Source organism: Mus pahari, chromosome 1, assembly GCF_900095145.1.
Source record: "Mus pahari chromosome 1, PAHARI_EIJ_v1.1, whole genome shotgun sequence".
NCBI classification, from domain to species: Eukaryota; Metazoa; Chordata; class Mammalia; order Rodentia; family Muridae; genus Mus; species Mus pahari.
The window spans coordinates 92964865-92991684 of NC_034590.1; the positions used below are offsets into that span (position 1 = coordinate 92964865).

General features: G+C 44.1%; 1 protein-coding gene across 1 annotated transcript in view; it reads left to right on the top strand.

Annotated features, from left to right (window-relative positions):
* The first annotated feature begins 506 nt into the window (after positions 1-506).
* Positions 507-26820, top strand: part of Lcmt1 (leucine carboxyl methyltransferase 1) — a 44705-nt gene continuing 18391 nt past the window's right edge. The window contains exons 1-5 of the mRNA XM_021205359.2: positions 507-779; positions 17943-18034; positions 19100-19221; positions 23659-23735; positions 25156-25217. Of these exons, the coding sequence (XP_021061018.1) occupies positions 673-779; positions 17943-18034; positions 19100-19221; positions 23659-23735; positions 25156-25217 (460 nt within the window). The 5' untranslated portion in view covers positions 507-672. The remainder of the gene's footprint in view (positions 780-17942; positions 18035-19099; positions 19222-23658; positions 23736-25155; positions 25218-26820) is intronic.

Genomic DNA, 26820 nt, shown 5'->3' on the forward strand with positions numbered 1-26820 from the left:
CCTAATTTACTCACATGGTTACACAGTTTTCCTTTCTGTTCTTCACAACTCTCTCTTTCACAACCTTTTCCCCCTTTCTTGCTGAGAACTCTACCATCAGGCGAGTGCTCTGAGCTCTGTTCCTAGTCACTTCCTAACATCTCAAAGGCATGAATTAGCACACGACCTGGCACAGTGTTGACTCCCCCACTAAAAGTTTGTTACATTGTTGAATGATCTAAAGGGAGACAGAAAGTTAATACATTAAACTTGCTTCTTTTGGGTGGACTCTCTACCCTTCAGCCCTGAATTGGTTGTATTTGTAAGTTACTGACCGACAAGAAGGCAAAAGGAAAACTCAGAGCAACTAAGACTACATTTCCCCGAAAGCATTGCGGCGCTACCAGCATGTCCGGGCTCTTTAGAAACTTCCGGGTTGTGCGGGCGGAGCCTAAAGAACCCTCCAATGGTCTGACTGGACGAGGAACTTGGTCCGACAAACGTCATGTCCCAGGAGCCAATCAGCTGAAAGGTGGGTGGGCGGTGCGGGGGCGGCGTCACTGACCAGCGTCCGCCTATCGCGCCTTCTCTTTGCAGCTTTAGTCCGTGCCTGTTTCTTGCCTCTTTCCCCACTGTTCGTTTCCCCGTTTCCATGTCCCTGGTGGGTGCCGCACCCCAGAACATCCCACGCACATGGCCTCCAGCTCGAGGGAGTCCTCGTTCTCTTCCTACTCGTCGAGCTGTGACTTGGACGACGAGGGAGTGCGCGGCACCTGCGAAGATGCTTCTCTCTGCAAGAGGTGCCTGTGGGCGCTGGGTTTGGGATGGGCGCTGGTGTCCCGAGCCTAGGTGGCTAGAGGGCCACTGACCAAGGCAAACGCTAGGACACTGGGAAGAAACTATCGCACTCATCTGGAGCGGCCCTGGCTTCACACCTGGGAAGTGCACGGAGCAGGGAGGGGTTCATTTAAGTCATAATTAACGAGTGTGTGTGAACCCGGGGTACCACGACTGGGAGTAAGGCGCTGAACAAAACTTGCTAGATCTTAGCCTTCAGGAAAGACAGGGTATGTTGCAAGTAATAACTACACCTTTGCTGGGTTAGAAATGGAACTTTGCTTGGTAGGCTACAACACTGTTGAAATTGGTCATGAGTCCCCATTGTGCACCAGAAACTCAAGCCTATGAGGGAGGGATGGATTGCAGGTCCCTGCGCCCGCAGTGTTTGTATTATCAGTACTATACATAGGCCACAGTATTTATGGAGTTGTAGTAGGTGGTGGTGGGTCTTGTCAGTGCACAAGAAAACACAAAGCTTGCATGTCCTTCATTCCTGCAACAAAGCTATTGGGACAGTACATTGTGCTAGGCCTTTACTTTGAGCTAATTGGTAGGGCTTGGTTTCAGTGATTGCAAATACTTAAAGGAGCAAAACAGACATAGTGTTGACATTCTAGACTCACAGCCTAGTTGGGAGGAGCAGTAAACTCATGCTTTAGTGTTGGGCTCTTGGAGATGCAGCAGTGTCTTTAGAGTTTGAAATTTATACAGAGATGTTTAAACTGGCAGGAAAAAGCCCGACACAAGGAAGTAGGGCAATGTTCAGAACAAGGGAGGAGTGTGGGCTTTAGAACAATTAGGACAATGCCCTGGAGAGGCATGGGATGGGCGCCAGAGAGGTGTTATGCTGTGGGGGCATGCATGTGTGGGTGAATACCTGTGTGTGTGTGTGTGTGTGTGTGTGTGTGGTGTGGGGGCATGCATGTGTGGGTGAATACCTGTGTGTGTGTGTGTGTGTGTGTGTAGTGTGGGGGCATGCATGTGTGGGTGAATACCTCTGTGTGTGTGTGTGTGTGTGTGTGTGTGTGTGTGAGTGTGTGGTGGGGGCATGCATGTGTGGGTGAATACCTGTGCATGCTAGAGGAGGATGCTGGGTGTCCTGCTCTATCCTTCTGCCTTGTTCCCTTGAGATAGAATCTCTCACCTTTTCAGTCAGACTGGCTAGGTGAGGAGCAAACCTTAGTGATCTCAGCAGTCTTCCGCCCCCCAGCCCCCAGCATGGGTTGCCGGTGTGTGAAGCCATGCCCTTCCTTTTTATTGTGCTGGGAATCCAACTCAGGTCCTCAGGCCTGTACAAAAAATGTTCTTACCCACTGAGCCATCTCCCCAGCCCCCTAACTTTTTTTTTCCCCTTAGATTTCTTGTCTCTGAAGTAGGGACTGGGGAGGCTAGGGAGAGAGCTTAGTTGGGAAAGTGCTTGCTGTGCAACCGTTGTGACCTGAGCTCATATGCCTGTAACCCCAATCCAGGGGATTGGGAACAAGGGAATGGAGCTCACTGACCAACTGGTCTAGCTAAATTGGCAAGTTCCAGGCTCAATGAGAAACCCTGTCTCAAAAAATAAGGTGGAAAGTGATAGAGGAAGACACCCAACATCAATCTCAGGACCAAGCATGTACATGCATAGCTGCACATGCAGGTATGCACGCGTACATCACACAGTAAAAGTGTGTGTGAGAAAGAGACAGAGACAGACAGAAGCAGATGTGGGGTGGTGGGTGGCGGCGATCTGGTCTCTTAAGTGGTTTTGAAGATGCAGTGATACTCTCTACTATCAGTCGATTGTTTAGAGCAGTGGGCATCGAGTGGGTGTGGCTGGAGGTTGTGGTTTGCATTCAGAGCTTTTTGCACTGGATCCTTGTCTCTGAGAATCTGGTTAGGGTTTTGTTGTTGTTGTTTCTGTTTTTTGTTTTGTTGTTGTTGAAGTTTTTTTCTTGTTTTATTTTTCTACATAGGGTTTCTCTGTGTAGCCCTGGCTGTCTTGGAACTTGCTCTGTAGACCAAGCTAGCCTACAATTCACACAGATCTTCCTGCCTCTGCCTCTTGGGTGCTGGGACTAAAGGTGTGTGCCACCACCATCTGGCATATGTATATTTGTGTCTTTGTGAGTGCACATTGTGTTGGCAGGTCTTCTAGAGTTGAAGTTATAGACAGTTGTGAATACCCAGTGTGTGTGCTGGGAATTGAACTTGGGGTTCAGTACTTGATCTTAACCATTAACTACTGAGCCATTTCTTCAGCCCCATAAATTAATCCTTAAGCTATACTTGAGGATTCCATGTCTCTTGGTTTCTGTGATACTGTGATCGGCATCCTTGAACAAATTTTTTCAAATTACATTTATTCACTTTATATATATATATATATATATATGTGTGTGTGTGTGTGTGTGTGTGTGTGTGTCAGCAGGCAGTGTAGGATAGGTCATTTCTCTTCTTTTACCTTGTTAGGCCTGGGTGTTGAACTCAGAGCATCACATTTGGTTGCAAACACCTTCTTCCTAAGCTCTTACTCTTGCCTGTGAGACCAACATCTTCATTGTATCACATAAATCTTCTCAGCCTTGTCACTAGATGCTTGCCTGTGGGGCACATGAACAAGTTATCCTTCTCTGCCGAAGTCTTTTAAAATGGGAATCATAGGGGCTGGTGAGATGACTCAGCGGGTAAGAGCGCCGACTGCTCTTCCAAAGGTCCTGAGTTCAAATCCCAGCAACCACATGGTGGCTCACAACCATCCATAACGAAGTCTGATTCCCTCTTCTGGAGTGTCTGAAGACAACTACAGTGTACTTACTTACATATAATAAATAATAAAAAAATGGGAATCATAAAGTTAGCATACCTTTTGTATGTGAGGATTAAGTGTGATAATTGATGCATGGTTGTAACTACAGGATTACTACAAGGTGAAGTCGTCAATAGTTTACTACTAGTAGTTTGGATTTCCTTCCCGTCAGGATATTATTTGGTTGAAGTTGCTGAGCATGTAGTAGCAGTGAGTCTGGCTGGTTCCTGCCACCGAGAGTTACGGCATCAAATCCATAAGACAACATTTAAAAAGTCAATCGGTCCCCAGGGCACCTGCAGTTCTGTCACTGTATGTTGGTTGGTACAGAGCCCTGGAACAGTAGTGAGGTTGTCTTGTTCGGAGGTTGTGGAGAGGATTGAGTGTGGACTGTCTTCAGCAGTGGCTGCAGCAGATGCTTCAGACTGCTTATCATTGCCACTCTTACCCCTGTAGTCTTCACGCCATCAGAACCAATCGGGGCCTGCTTTGACATATCAGGCTTGTGATTATTTGGTTCCTGATGTGTCACTGTTGGGAGATGGTGCCTGTTTGAACTGATGAGGTCTTTTAAAAAGGTTTAATGTATTTCTTTGTTTTCTTTTTCTTTTTTGGTATATATGTGTGTGAATATGTGTGTGTTGGTTAAGTGTTGGTGTATGTGTGTGTGTGTGTGTGTGTGTGTGTGTGTGTGTAGGTACATGATCCTGTGCACACCCGTGTAGCAGGTGGAAAAGGATATCATAGGTGTCCTTTATTAGGCCTTATTTGTCCTTTATTAGGCCTTATTCTTCTAAGGCAGGGTCTCTTGCAGAACCTGGAGCTTTCATTTTTCAGTTAGGTTTACAACCTGTATGTCCTGTCAGTTGACCCACGCCACACTGGGATTACAGGCATGTGCAAGATCAGGCTTGGCTTTTTGTGTGTATGCTGAGATCATAACTGTGGAGCCATCTCTCCAACCCTGGATATTGTGTTTCTTGAGGGAGGGAATTTTCATTCTTTGAGACCTGGCTGTCCTGGAATTCACTTTGTAGACCAGTCTGGCCTCGAACTCAGAAATCCACCTGCCTCTGCCTCTCTTGCTCTCTTTTTATGTCTTCTCCCCCATTCACTTTTTCACTCTAATATGACACAGTCAGGGTTGTCAAGTTGGTGCCTTGCTGTTTGAACTTTTAGTCACCAAAATCATTTGCCAGATGAACCTCTTTGCTTTTTGAGGTACTAAGCTTGGTTATTTTGTTATAGCAACATGAGTCAGACTCACATACTCTCCTTGTCTTCCCATTATGCTCACCATGCTATGCTCTGGGTCACTCTGCTCTTTTGTTTACCAGTGACCCAGGATCTACCACACCTGCACTATGTCCTCTCAAATGGGTACTCCATATACAGTAACTCCCTCCAGTTCATCAGCCTCCTTGTGATCATTCCTTCCTTCCCTGTACCTGAACTTGGATGCTTTCCTACAGATGGCCTTGTCTTGAAGTCTTCTTGTTTCTCATATGTAGGGTCCCCAAGGATCAGGTGTTTGAGCTGTGTGTTCTTCAAGCCGTTTTGTTTCCTCTTTCCATTTTTTGAGGTTCATTCTATCCAGCAGGATCCCTTCCCCGATGGCTGCTGTTTACGATTTCTCAGTTAATCAGTTCCTTGAAGGCTTGTGTGTATGCTTCACCTCTTCTGGTCTTCCTTATTTCTTTCTTTCTAGGAATGGGCCTTGGGTACCCTTTCGAAACCCCACAGCTGGTCCTTGTTAGACAACCTTTGTAGGAACTGATGCAAGATATGGAACACTGTAAAATTTTGTAGCATCCTTGCACAAAGACCATGCTAACCTCTGTGTCATTGCAATTTTAGATTATCTGCTGCTGAAATGAGCACCCTCCTTAATTCTTGACATAGCCCCTGAGTAAGCTATATACCCTCATTCCTTTGTGCCCACCCTTTTCCACCATAGTACCATAGGTCTCTGTCTTGGTGCATAACCATCTTCCTCCTTTGCAGTTGCCTTAATCAGTTATTAGAATTCAGTTGACTTTCCTCAGAACCATGGCTTTTCCTGTCAAGTCAGAGCTTAGGGTTCATAGTCCATCATTTAGCAGTTGAGTTGGCATTGCCCATATCTATCTTGTCCTTTGGTATTAGTAGACCTCTTTGAATTAGGTAAGTAGTCAGAAGGTAGACAGTAACAAGAAGGTGTGCTCTAGCAGGGTATGGTGAATCTCAGAGAAATGGCACAACTTCTAGTTTCCATTTCCTCTTGGAATACTTGTGGTAGACACATAGTAGGACAACTTGACACTACTATGAGTTTGTATCTGCCAGCTGGTCTGTACCCCTAACAACTCATTCTTACTTTTTTTTTTTTTAATTCTGTTTGTGTATATGTCTGTACACATGCATGCACATACACGTGTACTGGTACATGCACACATATGTGTGTATGTGGACATGAGAGTTTAATGTCAAGTGTCTTGAGCTGTTGTACTCTATCTTAATTTTTTAGAAAAGTTTCTCACTGAGTCTAGAGCTCACAGATTCAGCTAGATTTCTCTGGCTAGTGAGCTCCAGGGTCTACGTATCTCAGCCTTCCCCCCCAGACTCCGGTGGCAGTTGCACAGTTTCTGGCTTTTTATGTGAGTGTTGGGGATCTAAATTCAGGTCATCTGCTTTACTTCCCCAGGAATTGCTTTGTTTCCTGGGAAAGCTGGGATTGTAGACACTCGTGGTAGACTTTTATGTGCATCCTAGGTCCTGGGGTTAAAACTCAGATCCTTATGCTTGTATGTCAAAGCATGTTTGCCTGCTAAGCCATTGCCCTAGCACCTGGTTTGTTTGCTTTTGAGATGAGGTTTCAATGTGTAGCCTAGACTTGAACTCCTGTCCTCATATCTCCCACTCTGTGAGCAGCTGGAACTGAATTTCATGCTTTATCTACTTGCAAACTTGACTTCTATTTCCATCCAGGATACTCGCTGACAGGGGCACTGAAGCCTTCAAGTGGAACTGCATTCGTGTTCCTGTAAGGACCTTAACAGTCCTTTCCTGGAGGACATTTGTCTTTGTCCTATAGAACACACTTGTAGCTAGAAAAGATGATTTAATAGTTGTAGTCTCTCAATAAGAGGGAGCAGAAAATACTTCTTAGGATGTGTGCTTCAGCTGGGTTGTTTGTAGGAGGTGCTGTGGATCAAACGCTAATAGCCGAGGCCAGGCAGCTTTGTTGGAGAGGCACACTCAGGAAGTTAGAATGTTTGTCTAGAGAAGGATTGAAGGGGTAATAGAAACCCAGTCACTTGTCAGCTAGGAGAGAGGGGCTTGATATCTTTGTGGGTGACACAGTGCCTGTGCTTAGTGTTTGTCAGTTTGACACAAGCTCAGGTCATCTGGGAAGAGGGAACTTCAAATGAGAAAAAGTCTCTGTGAGATTGACTTGCAGACAAGTCTGTGGAGCATATTTTGGATTAATGATTAATGTGGGAGGGCCCTGGCCACTGTGGCCAAGTGACAGTACCCCCCTCCCCCCGGGGGAAGGTGGTCCTGAGTTGTCTAAGAGATCAGGCTGAGTAAGCTATGGGGAGCAAGCCAGTAAGCCAGGGCTTCTGCTTTGGTACCTGCCCTGACTTCTAGTCATGATAGACTGTGATTAGGGCATGTAAGTCAAGTAAACCCTTTCCTTCCTAAGTTGCTTTAGTCATGGTGCTTTATCACAGAGATAGAAAGCAAACTAAGACAATGATCTTGTTTTTAATCTGTGTTTAGAATTTAGCAGTGCATATAATCTGCATCACTTGTCATTCTTGCAGAATGCCTTATGCTAGTGTTCTGCAAAATTGTTTATACCCAGCAGGAAAACATCATTGCCTCACTGTAGGTACCAAGCCAGCTGCCCCCAGATGAAGGGCTAGCTCATGCTAACCAGCCAGTTCCTAGAGGCCAAGGCTGCTTTCCATGCACAGTGGAAGAGTGAATCTTTCCAACTTGCACAGAGGCTGCCAGGCATGACCAGAAACATTGACAGAGGCAGAGAAGTGTCTTAGGGGAACTTGACAGAGGTGGGCACTGGGCAGCAGGAGAGTCTGCAGAGGAATGACAGCAAGACCCATAGAAGGTGGTGTCATCCTCAGGGATGTAAGTAGTGGACTGACAGGGTCTAGCAGCACTCCTCTACTAGCTGTGCAGGAGATGGGTAGTGGGAAGGGAGCTTTCTCTTTGCCACAGCCCTGTTCTTCTCCCCCCTCCCCCCCTCAATTTCTTCATACATATCCTTAATCTGCTCAGGGTAAAATTTTTTTTTTAATAATCACAAATATTGTCCTGTCTCTTGAAAATCTTCCAGATCCCTATTAGCCACAGGTACAACTCTACACACAATATGATGTTTAACCCACGGTGGCTTTTTATGATCTCATCACTCTCCATTGGATTGCCACCTAATTAAAAATATACACTCAGATGTCTCAGAATGGCCTCAGACGCTCTACTGCTAACCTAGCCTGCTAAAGATTACCCTGCCATGATCTTCCTCTCCTGACCCTACTCCATCGGTCACTAGGTCACAGGTAAAACAGGGAGACGTGGTCTGGTCTTATAAGTCTTCTACTTATGTGGTCTGTTACCTAGATCCATTGTTTTTCCCCTTAAAGTATTTCTGGAATCTACTTCCTTCCTTCCACCTCTGCTCCTGGTTTCCCGGTGCAAGGTGAGGTTAGGTATGATCAGAGTTAAGGCACTCCTCTGCCTCCTGGGCTTCCTCAGTCATTCTTTCTTCTATTCCATAAGTCATAGTGAAGCCAGAAGTTGTAAAAGGCTGTCTGGATTGTGTCCCTCCATGGTTTAATGGTTTCCTGTTGACAATGGCCTTACCCAGTTTTGCAGGGTCCTGCTTGTTCTGGTATAGGTCCCCAGTATCACTTCACCTTACTCTGCCTCCCTTGCAGCTCTCCTTCCTCAGAGCCATCAAGCATGCTGGTCCCTCTGCTTCAGACTAGTTGATTTCATGTCAGTTTACAGAATTGTATTTACATTCACCCAGAATTCTTTCATGCCTGCTTTGTTTATGGAAGTGGTGTTCTAGACTATAGATATAGAAGTAAACAAATCAAATGGAGCTCTTAGTAACCAGACAGGAAGCAAGCCACATATGTGTCATGCCAGGTATGATTTGAAGGTGGAAAGGTCAGAGAAGGTCCCACTGAGAAGATATATCTACAGCAAACACTTGCAGAAGCTGAGGGAGTGCGCCCTGGAGACATCTGAGGAAACAGTATCCCAGGGAGAAAAGAGAGCGGAAATGGTCCCAAGCCTGCTGGACTTGTTTTATAAGGAGCAATACAGAGTGAGTGGGAAGGAGAAGAGTTTGTGCATGATAGGTTCTTGGAACTTAATCAATCCTTAATATTATTGTATGTGTCTGAGTGCTTTGCCAGTGTGTATGTGTACCACATGCACGCCAGGTGATCACTAAGGTCAGAAGAGGGCGTCGGATCCTGTGGGACTGGAGTTCCAGATGCTTAGTGAGTGATGGGGATCAAAACTGGGTCCTCTGGAAGAGCCCAAGTGCTCCTAACCACAGGCAACTTTCCAGCTCCTCTGTAGCTTTTCTCTTATGAGTTAGGAGCCATTAGAGGATTTTGAGCAGAGGATGAAGTAGCCTGATTTGCGTTTTAAAAGGCTGAGAGCAGAGGGTAAGAAGCAAGGATGGAGGCAGGGAGATGAAGACCAGGAGGATCTTAAGTGAGAACTGCTGGTGTTCAGGGCAGGATGGTCATGGGGCAGGACTGCAAAGCCATCTCATTCACGATGAGGAAGGTGGAGTGGCTGATAGAGAGTGCTGACTGATGGCTGAGGATTCTTAAGATTATTCCAGGATGTTTGGCTTAGCTCAGATGGGATGGGGCTCCCTCAAACTGACACCTCGATACATAGCATGACCAGCATGGCTTTGGGATTGACCTGATTGGGGTGATGGGAATGAAGAAATGACATGTACAGATACATACATACTGAAAAAGATGGAATTGGACGGGCCATGCTTCTGAAGGAGGTGCACCAGCAGCCTAGAAACTCAGTGTGCTTTGTTATGTGCTGCTGAACAAGAAGTCAAGTAAGCTGATGTCTGTAGGAGAGTAGTCTCAGGCTGCAGTCACCCCAGAGGAGGAGGCAGCGGCTGATGCTTTTGCACACGCTGCCAGCATTTGTCCTAGGATGAGAAAAAGGCTTAGCTGACCTGTACTAGGACGAGCCTGACCTGGTGAAGGCCTTGCCATTACCATGGGTCTGAGGCATTAAGGTGCATGACATGGCAGTGCCCATATCAGCAAACACATTCACTCAGTACTTGATCTGTTCCCCATACCCACAACCACATGCCTCTGTTAATTGTCTAGCACCCGAATGTTTCCTTGTGGTCAGCAGCTCAGACATAATTCAAAAACTCATTGCTTAATGCTTGTATCTTCCAGGAGAGTGATTCACCACAGAGCAGGGATGCATGTTGTAAACACACAGTGAACATTTGTCAAATGAGAAACTGAATCCAAGTGGCGTTAAGGGTTATATTCCTGATGCATGAAGTCCTGTGCAGCTCAGTGTGTTACAGAAATCAGACCAGGACGGGGACTGACATTCCTCTGAGCTATTATAGAACGTAATGATTTCTCAACTCAAGCACACAGGAGCAGGCCGTATGGTCATCTCTAGGCAAAGTTAGATTTACCCTGCGGGCTTTGGCGCAGGCCTTTCTGGTGTGCTGATTACATCTTTAGAGCTGTGCACTGGAGAGCAAGGTGGAGATTGTGATCTAAAATATTTTCAAACCTGGTTCTACCTTCCATTTCAAGAGAAAATAAACTATTGTAGAAGTGGACCATTCTAGTCAATAAATGAGCTTCTAAACTTGCTTATAAATGAAGAAAATTATGCCATGTTCCCGCCTACCCACCCACCTCTTTCTTTCCTTCCTTCCCTTCCTTCCTTCTTCCCTCCCTCCCTTCTTTTCTTCCTTCCTGCTTCTGATTTGTTTATTTCTCTGTCTCCCAGGTGGCCTCAAGTTTATTACCTCCTACCTCTCTGGGAATGCATGCACACCTTACCAGGCCTTTTTTTGTGCCTTACCAGACTGAGTTTCTTCTTTAAATTTACATTTGTTTGTTTGCTTGTTTGTATCTGTGCCTTCATACATTCTTACTGTTGAATACATAGGATAATCTGTGGGCGGCAGTTCCCTTTCTGCATGGGGGTTGAACTCAGGATGTAAGCACTTGGCAGCAAGCACCTTCAGCTGTTGAGCTCTCTCACTGCTTCCAAAACTTAATTGTTTATCTTTTAATTTTTTAATTTTTTTAATGATTTTTAAAAATTTTATATAAATTGGTGTTTTGTCTGCATGTGTGTCTGCATGTGGATCCTTGGAAATGGAATTATAGACAGTTGTGAGCTGCCATATGGGTGCATTCTGGGAAATCTGGGGAGGTCTTCTCAGTAGCAATTCTGTGTGCCTGTAGGGGGCGCAATATAATGTTTAGAGGGAGAGTGATTAGTGGAGGTGAGAGACCCCAACATTTAATAAATCATACAGTACATATTCTTTATTTTTTTTCTGTTTTGACATAGGGTTTCACTGTGAAACCCTGGTTGGCTGGAATTTGCTGGATAGATTAGGCTGACTTCAAACTCACGGAGTACTGGGATTAAAGGTTTGTTCCAGCATGTTTTTGTATCCAGCATATTCTTTGAGGTTTATTCATGTGCATATCAACAGAGATGCACAGACCCAGATAATAAAGTGGATTTTAATCAGTAAAGCTCCCGCAGTCCATTCCAACTCAGTCCAGTGCAAACTGAATGGAACTTCTTGTTCAATAGAAATGACAGGCTGAAGAATGAGAAAATGGAAGTGTGCAGGAGCTCAATGGGGCTAGAGTGTAGAAAACTTACAAACCCTTAGAAGACAAGATTGGCTCATGTAAAATCTCCCGATAATGCTAACTAGTGTTTGTGAAGTTAGGCTCTTGCCCTACCTCAGGGGCTAGGAGACAGACAGAACCCTACTCAGGTGGTGACTGGAACAAACAGTAACTTCCTTTTGCAGTCTCAGATTTTCTTAGACATTTACCCTAAGATGGCTTAGGGGTCATCCTATAGATGGGTCCTTACAGTGTTAGCAATTATAGCCTATGGCTAAGCCGTAGTCAACAAAGTAGGCTCAGAAGCTTGGCTGAATATTTGGTCAGAAGTCGTCCAGTCCTGTATCTGTTGTCTGATTTGTTCATTTACTTGTTTTTGTTCCTGTATGAGCCATTGTAAATAGACTTTGGTCAGCATTCTTTTTTCTTTCACTTCTCTTGTGTTCTTTTTGTTTCATAGTTGCCCCATAGTAGCAATGCCATATTGTGAAAATATCTTAAGAGATATGTAATGTAAGCATTCATTCTAACTTACTGAAACTTTGGCTAGACCTCACAGCCAGAGTTAACAATACACTTTGAGGTCACTTAAGACTAATAGCCTACTGTGTACTCAAATTGTTTGTTTAACCTGCCTTTAGGAGAACAATGTAACCTTACTTGCCATAGATTCTCTTGAAGCCAGCTTTTACAGCCATAGCTAATGCATAGCTGCAAGTTTCAGTTCTGTGTGCTTCCATTTCTCTGACTGGAGGAATGCATGGGAGTCATTAGCTGAGAACTGCAGACACACAGGTTGAGAGCAGCTCCCTAGGATCTGCAGAAAGGTTGAAAGCAGACGCTGGTTGAGAATGTTTGTTATCTGGTCAGGTGGGATCAATTGGAGCCAGTGACTTAAGCTCTTGGAAAACTTGGTTAAAGATTTCTGTCAAGTATCCCATCCCTTCCTCATGTGATACATTCTGTGCTGTTCAGTAAATATAGAACAAAGCTCTTTGTGAGGGACAGACACATAGACACAGATACACACATACACACACAAAGACACAGTTACATGTAGAACACACAGATACAGGGACTTACAAGACAGCTTTCAGGAAGGCACAGATTTAAACTCATGCCACAGACAGACAGAGGGCAGAAGACACAGGGAGTACAAAGTAGGGAATTCAAACCTGGACTCAATTAAATGACTCCAAAGGGAAGTCGTTTTATTTCTCTTCTTCATTCCACACTGATATACATTATGGGTGACTGATATACATTATGGGTTACCAATTTGTTACAGTTGTCAAACCCAGTCATAGGTGGGTTCATCTTCAGTCAGCACACTGGTCTCCCTCCTGGTTTGTGTGTTTACAAGTCCCTCCAGTGATGCAGCAGAACTCCAGTCGCATGTGGCATTGCTACTGTAGGTGAAATGCATCTTATTATGGTTTTAAATTACATTCTGCTGGTGACTAATGGCAATCAAACACATTTTCATGCATTCATTGCCATTTCTTGGTCTTTTGCCTAGTGTGTTAACATCTTTTGCCTGTTTTTAATAGATGTTACTGTTTATTTGTTGGAGGTCATTAAAGATTCTAGGTAGAATCTTCTTTTAAGGTTTATTTATTTATTTTATGGCTATGAGAACCATCATGAGGTTGCTGGGAATTGAATTTAGGACTTTTGCTCCCTTCAGTTGGCCCCACTTGTTCCGGTCATCAACTCTGCTCGCTCCTGCCCTGCTCGCTCTGGCCCAAAGATTTTATTTATTATTATAAATAACTACACTGTAGCTGTCACACCAGAAGAGAGCATCCCATTACAGATGGTTGTGAGCCACCATGTGCTTGCTGGGATTTGAAATCAGGACCTTCAGAAGAGCAGTCAGTGCTTTTAACCTCTGAGCCCCTAGGTAGAATCTTTTTTTTTTTTTTAAAGATTTATTTATTTATTATATGTAAGTACACTGTAGCTGTCTTCAGACACTCCAGAAGAGGGCATCAGATTTTGTTATGGATGGTTATGACCACCATGTGGTTGTTGGCATTTGAACTCTGGATCTTCGGAAGAGCAATCGGGTGCTCTTACCCACTGAGCCATCTCACCAGCCCTCTAGGTAGAATCTTTTGTCAGGCAAACATGTTCTGTGTGCATGTATCTACATACAGGAAAATAAAACACTGGACTATCATTTGTAGTAGGACAAAAGATAAACTTCATGCTAGGAATAAATCTAATGAGAGATATGAAACCTCCCACACAGAAACCTGCTGTGCTTCGTGAGATTAAAGATTTAATTGGAGATGTACTTTTTCACATTGGAGGTAGGGCATTGCTAAGACATCTGAGCCAAGTATGGGGTTGTGCACACCTGTAACCACAGCATGTCTGAAGCGGAGGCAGAAGGATTAAGAGTTTAAAAGGCTGTTTATAGCTATATAGTGAGTTTAGGGACAGCCTGGGTCCCTGCCTCAGAAACAGAATAAAACAAAAAATAGATTTCTGTTCTATTCAAGTTGATAAATAGAGTCATTGCACTTTGGTCTAAATTCAGTCCATCTTTTTCTTTTTGTTTTTGAAGAAATAACAGGTTCATTCTGAAATATATAGGGAAATATAAAGGATCTGGAAAAAAAGATTCAAAGTGTTTTGAAAAGGTCAAGATTGGAAAACTTACAGTGCTTGGCATTTTACACTAACCCTAGTTATAAAGCTTACTGTAAACTGCAGTGAACAGTGGCATAAAGGGAGATGAGTACAGGAGCCAGGCTGGCAGCAGAGAGAGATGAACACAACTCCAGCCACAGAATTGTGCTGCCTACATATCAGTTAATCCAGGCTAGAAACTCCCTTACAGAGAGAGTTGCTTCAGTGTTGATCCCATCAAATTGACACTGGAGATAGACCATCATAGCATCTTAGCGTTATCTGAAGTATTGACTCATGGTTTGGTACGTTGGAGACATTGTACCAAGGGACCTTTCTGGATGAACTCTTGCCATTGCACCCTGCTGTGAATGTTGGTACCATTTCTCAGTGTTCAGTGACTGCTTTCAACAGTGCATGGACTCCTTTTCCATTGCCGTGACCAGATTGCCTAGTGTAGATAACTTAAGGGAGAAAAGATCTCTGTCGGCTCCCAGGGTTAAGGGTACAGTTAGTCCATTTCTTTGCTCCAGAAGCCTGAGCAGAAACATCCTGGTGGCAAGAGCCTGTGGTGGAGGAGAAATGTTCTGTCCATGGCAGACCAGGAAGCAGAGAGGGGAACACAGGTACTCACATAGCTTTTCCTTTGCCTCCTCTAATTCTATCCAGGCCCCCAGCCAGAGGCATGGCATCTCCCACATTTGGGGTGGGTCTCCCGAGATGTGTAGTTTCTTGTGTGCTTCAACAAGTTAGGTCAGCAGATCCACTCAGACTTCAGTAAATGCTTAGTTAGGGGCAGCCTGTGACCTGGAAGAGGCTGTTTCTGCTTTCAATTCATAAAGCAAGAAGAAATGCTCAGGCCATGGACAGTAAAAGTGAAACTGAAAGATGTAAAAGAGCGTCAATAAAATTACAATTGGAGTTTGTAAGAGGCTTTGGAGACCACAAGCAGTTCACACCCAGGCTGGAAGCTTGGCACTAAGAACAGTCTTTGCAATCAAATCTATGTGTTAGGTACATATCTAGATACACACACACACACACACACACACACACACTAAGAACAGTCTTTGCAATCAAATCTATGTGTTAGGTACATATCTAGATACACACACACACACACACACACACACACACACATACACACACACAGAAAGAGAGAGACAGAGACAGAGACAGAGAAAATAGGAATATAACATAGTAGAACTAGCAAACACAGTTGGTGCTTAGCATCATGGGTGGTGTGGTGGTATTAACTGCTGCTAATAATAGCATTTCAAGTGATTGGTATCTAGTAGGGCATCTTGGGTACCTATGGGTTAGTTCCTAACAAATTTGGAGCATCCTGCACTTGGAATTGTCTTTGTGCCCATTCTTGGTTATTAGGATGAAGTGGAATTGTTGGCTTATCGCGCATGCACATAGCCCATGCTTTATATTCCTGTTGGCACAGTACCTGTGGCACAGGTGTGCCTGCCACCACCTGGCAGCCGTGCTTGAGTGCTGCTTCCTCATCCTCCAAATCCAAGCTCTACTCAGAAATAGATTTGGTGCCAGTTTGAAAAGAAAAATGGTGCTTTATTTGAGCTTTTCTTTTGCCTTTAAGAATTGTTGTTAAGGCTGAGTGTTTATGTTTATTAGTTAGTTGTATTTCTTCTGTGAATTGTCCCCCAAATATGTGTTTTCATCCATTTTTACCTCTAGGAATTTCTTCCTAATTTCTGAGAGTTCTTTATTTTGTGATAATATAACTGCTTTGTAATAGGCTTCTGGTATTTCTCCTGGTTGAATCCTTGCCTTTCAGGTTTACCTGATAGTCAGGCTTAAGTGTCTCTCATGGGGAAGGCAACCATTCAGTTCTGTGACACGTAGGTCTTTGCATTTTTCTACTGTGGAGTGTGATACCGTTTCTCCCTTGTGTGTCATGGTATCTGTCAGTAAGGGTTGCCATCACCTGTGCAGTTACATACAGTAGTTACCTACAGTAGGCCTTTGTTGGCATGGCTGGCCAGTTGCCCTCCCAACCCCACACACCCAGGGCTATGGAACGTAGACCTGAATTGCTGTTTGAAACTGATGTTTGATGCCCTCTGACTCAAGTCAGCTGAAAGAAATCTCAGAGAGTATAGTGGCACTTTGTTTTCTTCTTTAAAGACCTACCCCAAGTCATGGGTGCTGGGCACTGAGACCAGTTGGCATTTCTTTGTGTTGGTACACCAGTTTGCTTAGTTAATCCCAAATGGATGGCCTGTGAACCCCAGATTCTGATGCTCATCTTCCTTCCTTCAAGCAGTCTTCTTTTCCTTCCTCCCCTACTGGGGTTGAAAAAACCCCAAGTGAGCTGGCTCCTGTCTCTGTTGACAACACTCCCTTCCCCTTCCCTCTAAGGATTGGAAAGAACTGTTCTTCAGCTGAAGATACACCTTTGCCACTAGATGGCATTACACAATTCCCTGAAAACTCAGATCTCCACAGTGAGGACTCTTAACACACATTCCTGAACTTCATGCTTCCTATTTGTTATACATGGCATTTTCTATTTTGAGCTCTTTTTTTATATATTTAAAAAATGAAGATTTGCACACTGTTCAAATTGAATTTGATAGTAGCAACTCACATATCATTGAAAACTATATGTTATAATTGTTTTGTTTTTATTTACTTTGTGGTATTGGGATTGAATGTAGTGCCTTAGGTAAGAATGATTCCACTGAACTGTTTTGTTCTATGTTTGGCTTTCTGGTACAGGATTTCACTACATAGCCCTGGCTCACTCACTCTATAGGTCAGGTTGGCCTTGAGCTCTCAGAGGTCCATCTGCCTTCCCTCCCAAATGCTGGCATTAAAGATGTGTGCCACCCTGACTGGGCCTACCTCTGAGGTTTAGACACTGTTCAGAGACTAAGGAAACTAACTGTGGTCAAATGATAAGTGTGCTGTTTGCTTCGGACTATCGAGACATACGTAGCGAGGCTTGGCAAATCAGTGAGTAGTTTACATGCTGCATTAACTACCTCAGTTACATTCTTCTTAATGGTATCCACACATATGCAGACATCAGTGAGAGATAAGCTTGTACAGAAAATGGTACCCGCAATAGCAAATAAAGTCAACCTTGTTACTTAGTGTGGTAGCACACATCTGTAACCTCAGCCCTTGGGAGGGTGGGGGCAGGACAAATTAAGGTGCTGAGAACAGCCAGGATATGAAGTGAGACCTTGTCTCAAAATCAAAACCAAATAAGAAAAAGAAGTCTTATTGGCAGATATTTAAAAAAAGATGTAATGTCTGCTTCTAGGAGCTTAAACTAGCTTGGAGATGTACTGCACGAACTCTTAAGTCTTGATTTGGTTATTAAGGAATGTGGGGTTTGAGATGTGAAGACTCGGGGTAGCAGTTAGGAAACTTTGTGTTACAGTTGATAAAATCTCGATGTGAGTGGCCTGATTGCTTACATAGTGAACACATGCACACAGATCCTGTGAGGGTAAGCTGAGGCTGGCTTGTTTAGGGTCCTGGGGAGGAAATGAGTGATGTGAAGAGGAGACAAGACATGATGGAAGTGGGAGGCATGTGGGGTGGTGTCATGTGAGTGTGGACATGTTAGATGGGTCTTGTTAAAGGACTGTTAGTCAGTCCATGTGCATATATTGGCCTTTGAAGTCATTGGTTTTCTTCTAGATCCTCTGTCTGGTTCTTAAGAACTCCGACAGTGGTCCGGAGGACTGACAGACAGTGGTCCCCAGGACTGACAACTCCATGCTCACTGCCAGCCTTTTCAACTTTTCCAGGTTTGCGGTGAGCATCGGCTACTGGCATGATCCGTACATTGAGCATCTTGTAAGGCAGTCTAAAGAGAGGAAGGCCCCCGAAATTAACAGAGGTAAGTGGCTACCTGCCTCCCCGCTATCTCCACTCCACCGGCCTGAAGGTTTACAGACTTATTCTTAGAGAGCCTTCCAGGGTGTGCTCTTTATAAAGAACTGCAAAGGGCTTAGTTCCTAGCTTCCTCACCAATATGGCACTATAAAACTTTTTAATTTCAATTCGATCATAAAAATGAGGTTATTGAAACTTTGTTGTCTAATTCTCCCATTTATAAGACCCTATTAATGGCTGCAGATGTGACTCAGTCATAGAGTGCTTGCTTAGCATGTACAAGTTCAGGGGTTCAATCCCTAGCACTGAAAAGTGTGGGAACACACACTCGTAGATACACACAACCTCTTTATAAGCCAAGTATGGAGGGGCATACTTCTATTTCCAGTACTCTGAAGGTTCAAGCAGGAAAATTGTGATTTTTTAATCCATCTGGGCTGCACAATACTACCTTGTCTCAAACAGAACAAAAATACCATGCATCTTTTGCTGTTCACTATCTACCTGTGTGAGGGTGAACTTTTGTGCCACTTTATAGTGTTTAGCAACAACTGTTAGGCTTTTAAGTAATTTCACCATGGCTTACTTTTTGCCCCAGTGAAAACTGACCATGTTATCTTAATTCATCTTTGGGTAATGTAGGGGGCTCTTGGCCTCTAAAGGTGGATCTTTGCAGCTAGTCTCTGTGAGCAGTGCAAGGAGATTGGCATGGCAAGGGTCCTGAGGCCAGGCCATGTGGATTTCCTTGGCAGCCTGCCCTGGAGTCTTGAGGCAGATTTCCTTTTTTTTCTTTTGGTTTTTCAAGACAGGGTTTCTCTGTATAGCCCTGGCTGTCCTGGAACTCACTTTGTAGACCAGGCTGGCCTCAAACTCAGAAATCCGCCTGCCTCTGCCTCCCGAGTGCTGGGATTAAAGGCGTGCACCACCACGCCCGGCTGAGGCAGATTTCCTAATGAGTGGTGCTGAGCCAGGAACCCTTGCGGCATCCACGGTTCTCTGATGGCTTTGAGGGATAATGTGTGTTGTCCCTGAGTGACTGACAGCTTGTTTCTCTGGAACTCTCTTCAAGGATATTTTGCTCGAGTTCATGGTGTCAGTCAGCTTATTAAAGCTTTTCTCCGGAAGACAGAATGCCATTGTCAAATTCTCAACCTTGGGGCTGGGATGGATACCACCTTCTGGAAATTAAAGGTAATTAAAGGTTCTCCTACTACAGTTGCTCCAGCTTAATTTTTTGATGATGATTACCTAGTTTAAATTTTTTTTTAAAGATTTATTTTATTTATATGAGTACACTGTCTTTGTCTTCAGACACCCTAGAAGAGGGCATCAGATCCCATTATAGAGCCACTATGTGGTTGCTGGGAATTGAACTCAGGACCTCTGGAAGAACAGTCAGTGCTCTTAACCACTGAGCCATCTCTCCAGCCCCATAGTTTAAAATTTTTAAAATATATTTAAAGAGGGGACGATCTCAGCTGGTAAAGCACAGAGACCTGAGTTCTGCCCTCAGGATCCATAGGAAAAAACTGGGCGGAGTAGTTTGCTCTTGTGATCCTAGCACTGGTGAGCTGGGGGACAGAGACAGGCGGGTCCCTGGAAGCCTTGGGCCAGCTAGCCTGTACTACTTGGGGGCTTTCCAAGCTTATGGGATGTCCTGTTTCAAACAAAAAAGTAGAATGTACCTGAGAGGAATGGCCCTTGAGGTGGTCCTTTGACTCCACATATATGCACATACTAACAGAGATCATGCATGCACACTCCTGGACATATACACATGTGTATAAGTAAAACAACCACAAAACATTAAAAGAAATTCAGTGGCAGATTTTCTCATCCAGTTCTACCTGCCTAGACGCCTCCTGCAGTAACCTCTTCATACCTTCAACTCTTTGTGTTGTTTCACAGGGACCAGGAAGTTAGAGTGTTTTTCAAATTACATTACACTAAAAATTCTACTAAAAATTCACATATTTTCTTCTATACGTGTTGATTTATGTTAGGAGGGAAAAGTTTCTACTAGAATCACTGAGAACAAATCTATGAATTTTTTAATTTTGATAGGAACTAAGATCAGTTGACCACATAGTGTCATTCTGGGTAAGATTCAGAGATGTGTGAGATGAACAGGATGTGACATAAAACCTGTTGTAGTTGTTCTCGCTGGGTCTGTGGCCGCCCTGTTAGGGGCAGAGAGGCAGGTCTGGTCGTGCCCACACGGGGAATAGGATTCTGCTGGTGTTCTACCTTTACTCCTCGGCTTGGTTCTTACTGTTGCGTGTCCTCTATGTTACATGTTCTCTTTGTAGGTTTGTGCAGATTTCTTGACTTCTCTGTGAGATCAGCCATGTGCAGTCATGGGTATGTACATTTCCCCAGATTGTTTGAAAGTGTAGAATAAGAGAGATAAGAATGTATGTACATAATCCGACCTGCTTAGATCTTTTGGTCCCTAATCTGTTGACCTGATAAGGACTTTGGTCATCAGAGCTCTCAGCTTTGGTTTTACGTGAGGAGCCAGTGATCCTGGTATTCTTGTTTGCGTCACATTCTCTAGGATAAGATGACTGGTATTTATGTGACAGACATCAGCATGAGTCTATGAGGGTTTCACAGATGAAGCAAGAGGGGCTGAGACAAGTGTCAAGTGTCTTCTGGGATCTGTTTCTGTATCTGCAGAACTGACGCTATTACTATGGGCTTTCTGCTCCTTCTGTGTGATCTCGGGAGCAAGAACCTTTGTATAGCTGGGGTTTCCCTGAGACAGGAAAGCTGGGCCTGTGACAGAAGGAATAAGGGTTGAAAGGTGAAGAAGACCTTTGAAGTACCCAGCTTCTTGATGTCTCTTGAGTCCTGTAGAAGGAAGCAGCATTGATTTGGCAGTATGTGAACTGGTCAGCCATGGTGGCTTCTCTGCATACCAGGCTGCCCCTGTTTAAGCCTGACTCAGGGGGCCTACGTACCAGCTCATTAGCTGGGAGCTCTTTAGGCTTGCAGTGCTGATGGTCCAGAGAGTCAGAACCTCAGTGAGTGAAGCATGACATGTCATAGTTGTTTTCCCCACCAACTGGGAAGGAAGCTGGATAGCTCAGGAGAGGAAGTGCCTGGACTAGCCCTTGAAAGAGGACAGCATCCTGTGGGAGAGGACAGACAACTGACTGACCGTATGTGTTGGCTTCCATTGTTGCTGTCTGTTGGAGTTGCAGATGACCTGTAATTTATGTATCCTTTGAGTAAAGTGCTCTTGTTTTTGTGGTACTAAGGGTGGAACCCAGGGCTTCTTGCTTGTTAGGCAAGTGCTCTGCTACTGAGCTACACCTCTGGCTCCAGGAACAGTTATATCCTGAGCAGGTCTTACACCATGAATAGTCTTAATAGTGCTTCCATACCCCCTGAACATAACATCCTGCATCCTTTAAGTGTCTTCGGACTGCTTCTACACAGCTCAGCTTTGCAGAGCACGAACCATTCAGTGTGGACAGCTGAGGTTTTGAGCCGAGGGTGTCAGAATACTGTCCTTCCTCCTTCCCTTGTAAAGGAAGCCCAGGCTGTGCCTTGGAATCCAGCAGAGGAGCTATCTCCACATTAGTAGACTTGAGGAATTACCTTCTGTGAGCATACAGTTGTGGTGGCTCTGTCCCCACGAGGTTGTCTTTGCTGTGTTTGGCCCCTCAGACTCACTTATACCTCCACACCTGGTCTTTATCTCTTATAACTGTCTCCATGATTGGTTCTCATGTTTGTGGTTGTTCAGGGATCCCCTATCCCGGAGTCTTTTCTCCCTTACTGCATCTGGCACCCAAGAAGCCATCACCAGATTCAGGATGTCTGGTCTCTTACACTTCCTTTTAGGTATGCAGACAGGTCTGTTCTTCTGGGATATGAGTGTAGGTGGCAGCGGATGGCATGAGCACTAAGGAGAAAGGCTGGATGGGCCTTGCTCCCCTTGAATCTCAGCATGAAGAGCTGTGGAGGTAATGTAGTGTGCAGCAGAAAGACCAGGAAGCCGTGTTGTTATAGTCAGGGTGAGAGTGCACAGCTGAAGAAGAATGGACAGATCTGAGAACAGTCAGCAGAGTGGAGTGAGTGAATGATTGGAGCACCATTTGGATGGAGAAAGGTGAGGACGAATAGTAGTGGGAGGGTAGGAGGGTGGGGTCTAGTCACCCACCATGCTAGGAAACACAGAAGAAAGGAGTGGAACTGTGTGGTGTGCACACATGTCTTATGTTTCTCTCTGCATTTTCACACTTGTTACTGTAGTTCATAGTGAGAAATTAATGTTGGATCCCACATCTTTCTACCTGTGTTTATAAATAATAAAGGCATAGACATAGAATATGGTACAGTCAGACCCTTCTCAGAGTGCCCTACATGGATTAACTCATTTCAACCAAATGAGAGTTAGCAGTATCTTTGCTTAAAATTGTTTAAAATATATTTGTATGGGCGCTTTGCATACATGTGTGTCTGTGCACCACATATATGCCTGGAATTTCTCCCCAGTTCTTTATCACTTTTAAAGAGATGACCTCTTGGCCCATTCAGATAAATGGCGGAGCTGGGACTCAAGCTCCACTCTTCACCAGACTTGCTTATAACAGCAAGAAAATGATCCTAAAACCCTGTGCACTGTATGTGCTGTGTTTTGACAACTCACAACTCTTCCCCACTATCCCACTTCAAGCTCTATAGACTTTACCTGGATAGATATGAAACCTCTTTGTTTTTCCTGCATCTATTCTTTTGCTAATGCATGTGTTTGTGTGTGTGTGTGTGTGTGTGTGTGTGTGTGTGTGTGTATGTGTGTATTAGTCAGGGTGTCATTGATGTATATATGTGTGAATACAAACACACACATATACATGTGTATACAAACACACATATACATGTGTATACATATATACATATATGTACATATATATACATATATACATATATATACATATATACATATGTATACACATGTGTATTCAAACACATATGGAGGCCAAAGGACAACCATGGGTGTCGTCCTTAGGAACATTGTCCTGCTCCTTTGAGACAGAGTTTTTCATTGGCTTAGAGCTCAACAAGTAGGCTAGACTAACTGGCCAAAGAGCCCCAGTGGTCCTCTTCTCTCTGTCTCCTGGGCCCTGGGATGAAAAACTCACACCAACATGCTTTGCAGTTTTACTTGAGTTTTAGGATTAACCTCAGATCCTCAAACTCATAAGACAAGCACTTCACTAACATAGCTGTTCCCAGCTTCTGTATCCATTCTTGTCGGGTACATTCTACTGAGACCCTAGAAATTTGAAAAATGCCTTTGGGGCCTGAAGAGATGGCTTATCAATTAAGAGCACTTGTTCTTGCAGAGGACACAAGTTCAAGTCTCAGCACCTTCATGGCAGTTTACAGCCATCTTTAATTCCACAGGATTTCATGACCATCAAGGGCAGCAGGTACGGACATGTTGTGCAGACATACACACAGGCTCAGCAAACATTCGTACACACAAATAAAAATAAATGAGAACATTTCTGACCATATGAGTCTCCCGACCAAAATCCCTAAGTACCCCTATTGCAGTTTGGTAAGTGCTTAGTGTCTGTGAGCTAAGGAATGATTCTGTGTGGTTTTCTCCAGGATGAAGGTCTTCTCCCAAATAAATATTTTGAAGTCGACTTTCCAATGATAGTCACAAGAAAGCTGCTCACCATCAAGTAAGTGTGACTTTGTTGGGGGACAGGATGCCATTTGGAGGTTCAGCTCTTGGTGTGTCAGAAGAGAGTGTTGCCTTTCGGTTTCCTTTCTTGCTCTGGGACCATGAGTCCAGCATGAGTGCAGACTTCAACTGTCAGTGCATCTTCTGCATGGCCCTCCTTATTCATTAGTCTAACTTCTCTGAACGCTAAAAATCGACCTAGGCAGAGCATAGCTGAATACTCTGAAAAGTCTTGGTGATTACTGCTTTATCATGGGGCCCTGAGTTAACACAGCGATTTCCTTTTGCTCTGAGTATGTGAAGCTCTTGACTGGCCCAGTCCTCATAATAGACTCAGGAGCTGAGTACCCAGAGCCCGCTGCTGTAGATGAGAAGCTTCTCCTCAGACAGGTTGACTTGCTCAGGGTCACCTGGCTAGAACTAAGATCAAAACCCTGACTTTGAAAGCCCTCCGTCAGGACTTAAGAGTTTTGTTGTTGTTGTTGTTTTGTTTTAATACTTCTGCCCCACTATAAGTAGATATTTAATAAAAGCCTAACTATTATGTTTTAAAATTCCCTAGACATTAAAACTTTCAGTTTATGGTACTGCATCCTTATACATTGGGGGTGTTTTTCAATCTTTTCTGTGGTCTACTATGAGTTTTGCAGTTTTTCTAAATATTAAATGCATTTTATATTAAATAGGTGTTTCAGATGGTGAACAGGGACTCAGAACTGTGTGGTTCAGCTGAGCTCATTAGCATCCTGGCTGAAGTAGGAGTGAACAGCTCTGGGTGAAACTGAAGCTCAAAGTGGTTTCCTGGAAAGAAAAACGGGTTTTACCTGTGCATAGCCATGCGGGTCTCTAGTTTCTGACTGTTTTCATTTGCTGGGTTGGCTTTAAGAGTCAGTTCTTTGCACCTGTATGACAAAAACCAGCCAGGATCATAAGATACAATTTTGTTTAAGAGCAAGCAAGAAATTGGAGGTAGCTGGAAAATCCTGGAACACTTAGAAACTTTGTGTTAGTCTTTTAGTTATTTTTAAATTGAATCACTTCAGGATCAGGGTGTGATTTGAATGACAGATGCAGAGCTGCCCTAACCTGGCGCCTGTGTGGATAGAACTGCTACTGTGCATGTAGGGACAAATGCAGGTAGAGTGAAAGATTTCTGAAGTGGCCCTTGTTCTGACATTAGCAGTACACCAAACTTCCCTCATCCAGAAGTTTGAAACAAAAATGCTCCAGAATCAGAAATGATTTCAGCATCGTGTCCAGTTAGGGAAGTGTAATGGTAACCTCCATGCAGATCTTACAGACTCTCACAGACATCCTGAATCTGTATCCACAGTTTGTGACAGATGGCTGCATTTTGGCAGTAATATCACTCGTGTATTTGTTGACTCCCTTTTCTCCTCTTTTCCATCTTTCTGTAGAAGTAAGCCGCTTCTATTCAGACCCATCATGGAGTTACACCCAGAGGACACACTTCAAATGGGCAAGTATAGCCTGTGAGCGGTGGGTGCGGTCAGGGTCATAACACGCTTAGTTGTCTGAGGCAGGGGCCCCTTCACTCTGTAATATTCTCACTATAATATTCTCACTGTAAGTGCCATCCATTCATTTATACTAATCTGCTCAGCTCCTGCTGTCACCTAGGATCTTCTATGTGCCTGTCAAGCCCTTTACCACTTATCCTCAGACCCCTGTGCAATTATAACTATTTCTGACACATTCTCTCAGCGCTGAGCCTTACAGATTGTGGTGGGTATTTTGTTTGTCTGTCTGTAGATCTCTATCAACATTTTCCATTGTGTTCAGAGGTCAAGGTTTTAATAGTCATCTGGGTGAGAGAACATATTCAGAGAGTGGCCTTCTCTGATGATCACCACAGTAGTCTCCAGGCACCCCAACAGACCTCCTTTTGTGTACAATTGCAATGGTGCTGCTATGTTCCCTGTGACTAGAGTCTACCAAGTTTCCACAGAGGTGTGTATGGCTGCCAGCCTTTGTCTCCCATGCAGATCGACTGGATCTGTTGTGGCTATTCACTTTTCTGTAACAGTCATCTATGTACTTGGTTAATTGGTGTCACATTAGGATGTCATGGCCACCCTTGTGCTTTGCATCATTTTGATCAGCATGTGGAAATGTATGATGTGGAGCCACTTCCCATCGGACACAGTGTCCATGTGTTACCCTGCTTGGCTGTGTTTGGTTTTTTCTTTGCTGTTGGATAATGAGCCCCATGATGACAGGAGCTTATTGCTGGCTGGATTTTGTATTTTTCTTCAGGACCCTGCTAGGTAGCTTGGGCTAGCCTAGAACTTGGGTTTCTTCTGTCTATACCTCTGTAATGCTGGGGTCACAGGCAATGCCATGCCCAGCTCACACCACATTCTTGGTTATTCTTGTATTCTGAGAATTGGCTCAGTGCTCTGTACGTAGTGCCAACAAATTATCAGATGAATGGGCAGATGGGTAAATTAATCTTGCATGTGGTCAAGAAATCCACCTGAGACAGAATCCCTATTACCTTAAAACAAAATAAAAACAAAAAACAAAACTCAAGTGTTCTGGGAAATTTTCCTATCTAAAAAGAGCAGTTTGTAATCTTTAAAAATAATAAATTAGTCTTTAATTGAAGGAATAATGGGTTGGATTGGATGAGTTCAATTCAGATAAGTGCCTTTTGAAATGCTTACTTAAAAAGTGCCAGTACTATTGAGTCACTCTGCACGTGTGTGTGTGTGTGTGTGTGTGTGTGTGTGTGTGTGTGTGTGTTACTTTTACACCTTTGCTTGGCTCATGCCTTTCCCTAGCTTTAGAAGGCAGATGACCACAGCCTCTGTCGGTTACCCTTTGCTCTGTAACAAACCACTACAAACCATGTGGCCCAAAGCACCTGCCGTCTGTTTAGCTCACAGCATGACTTGTCTCTTTAGTTTGGGTAGAACTTCTCAGCTGGGCTCTTGTGTTTGCTAAAGGCCTCCTCTGTGTCCCCAGGTATTGTGCTAGATCAGGCTGACCCTATCTGTTTGAAATTACAGTGCCTTGAAGGTCTCAGTAACTCTATAGTACTCTAGGCCAAAAGACGTCTC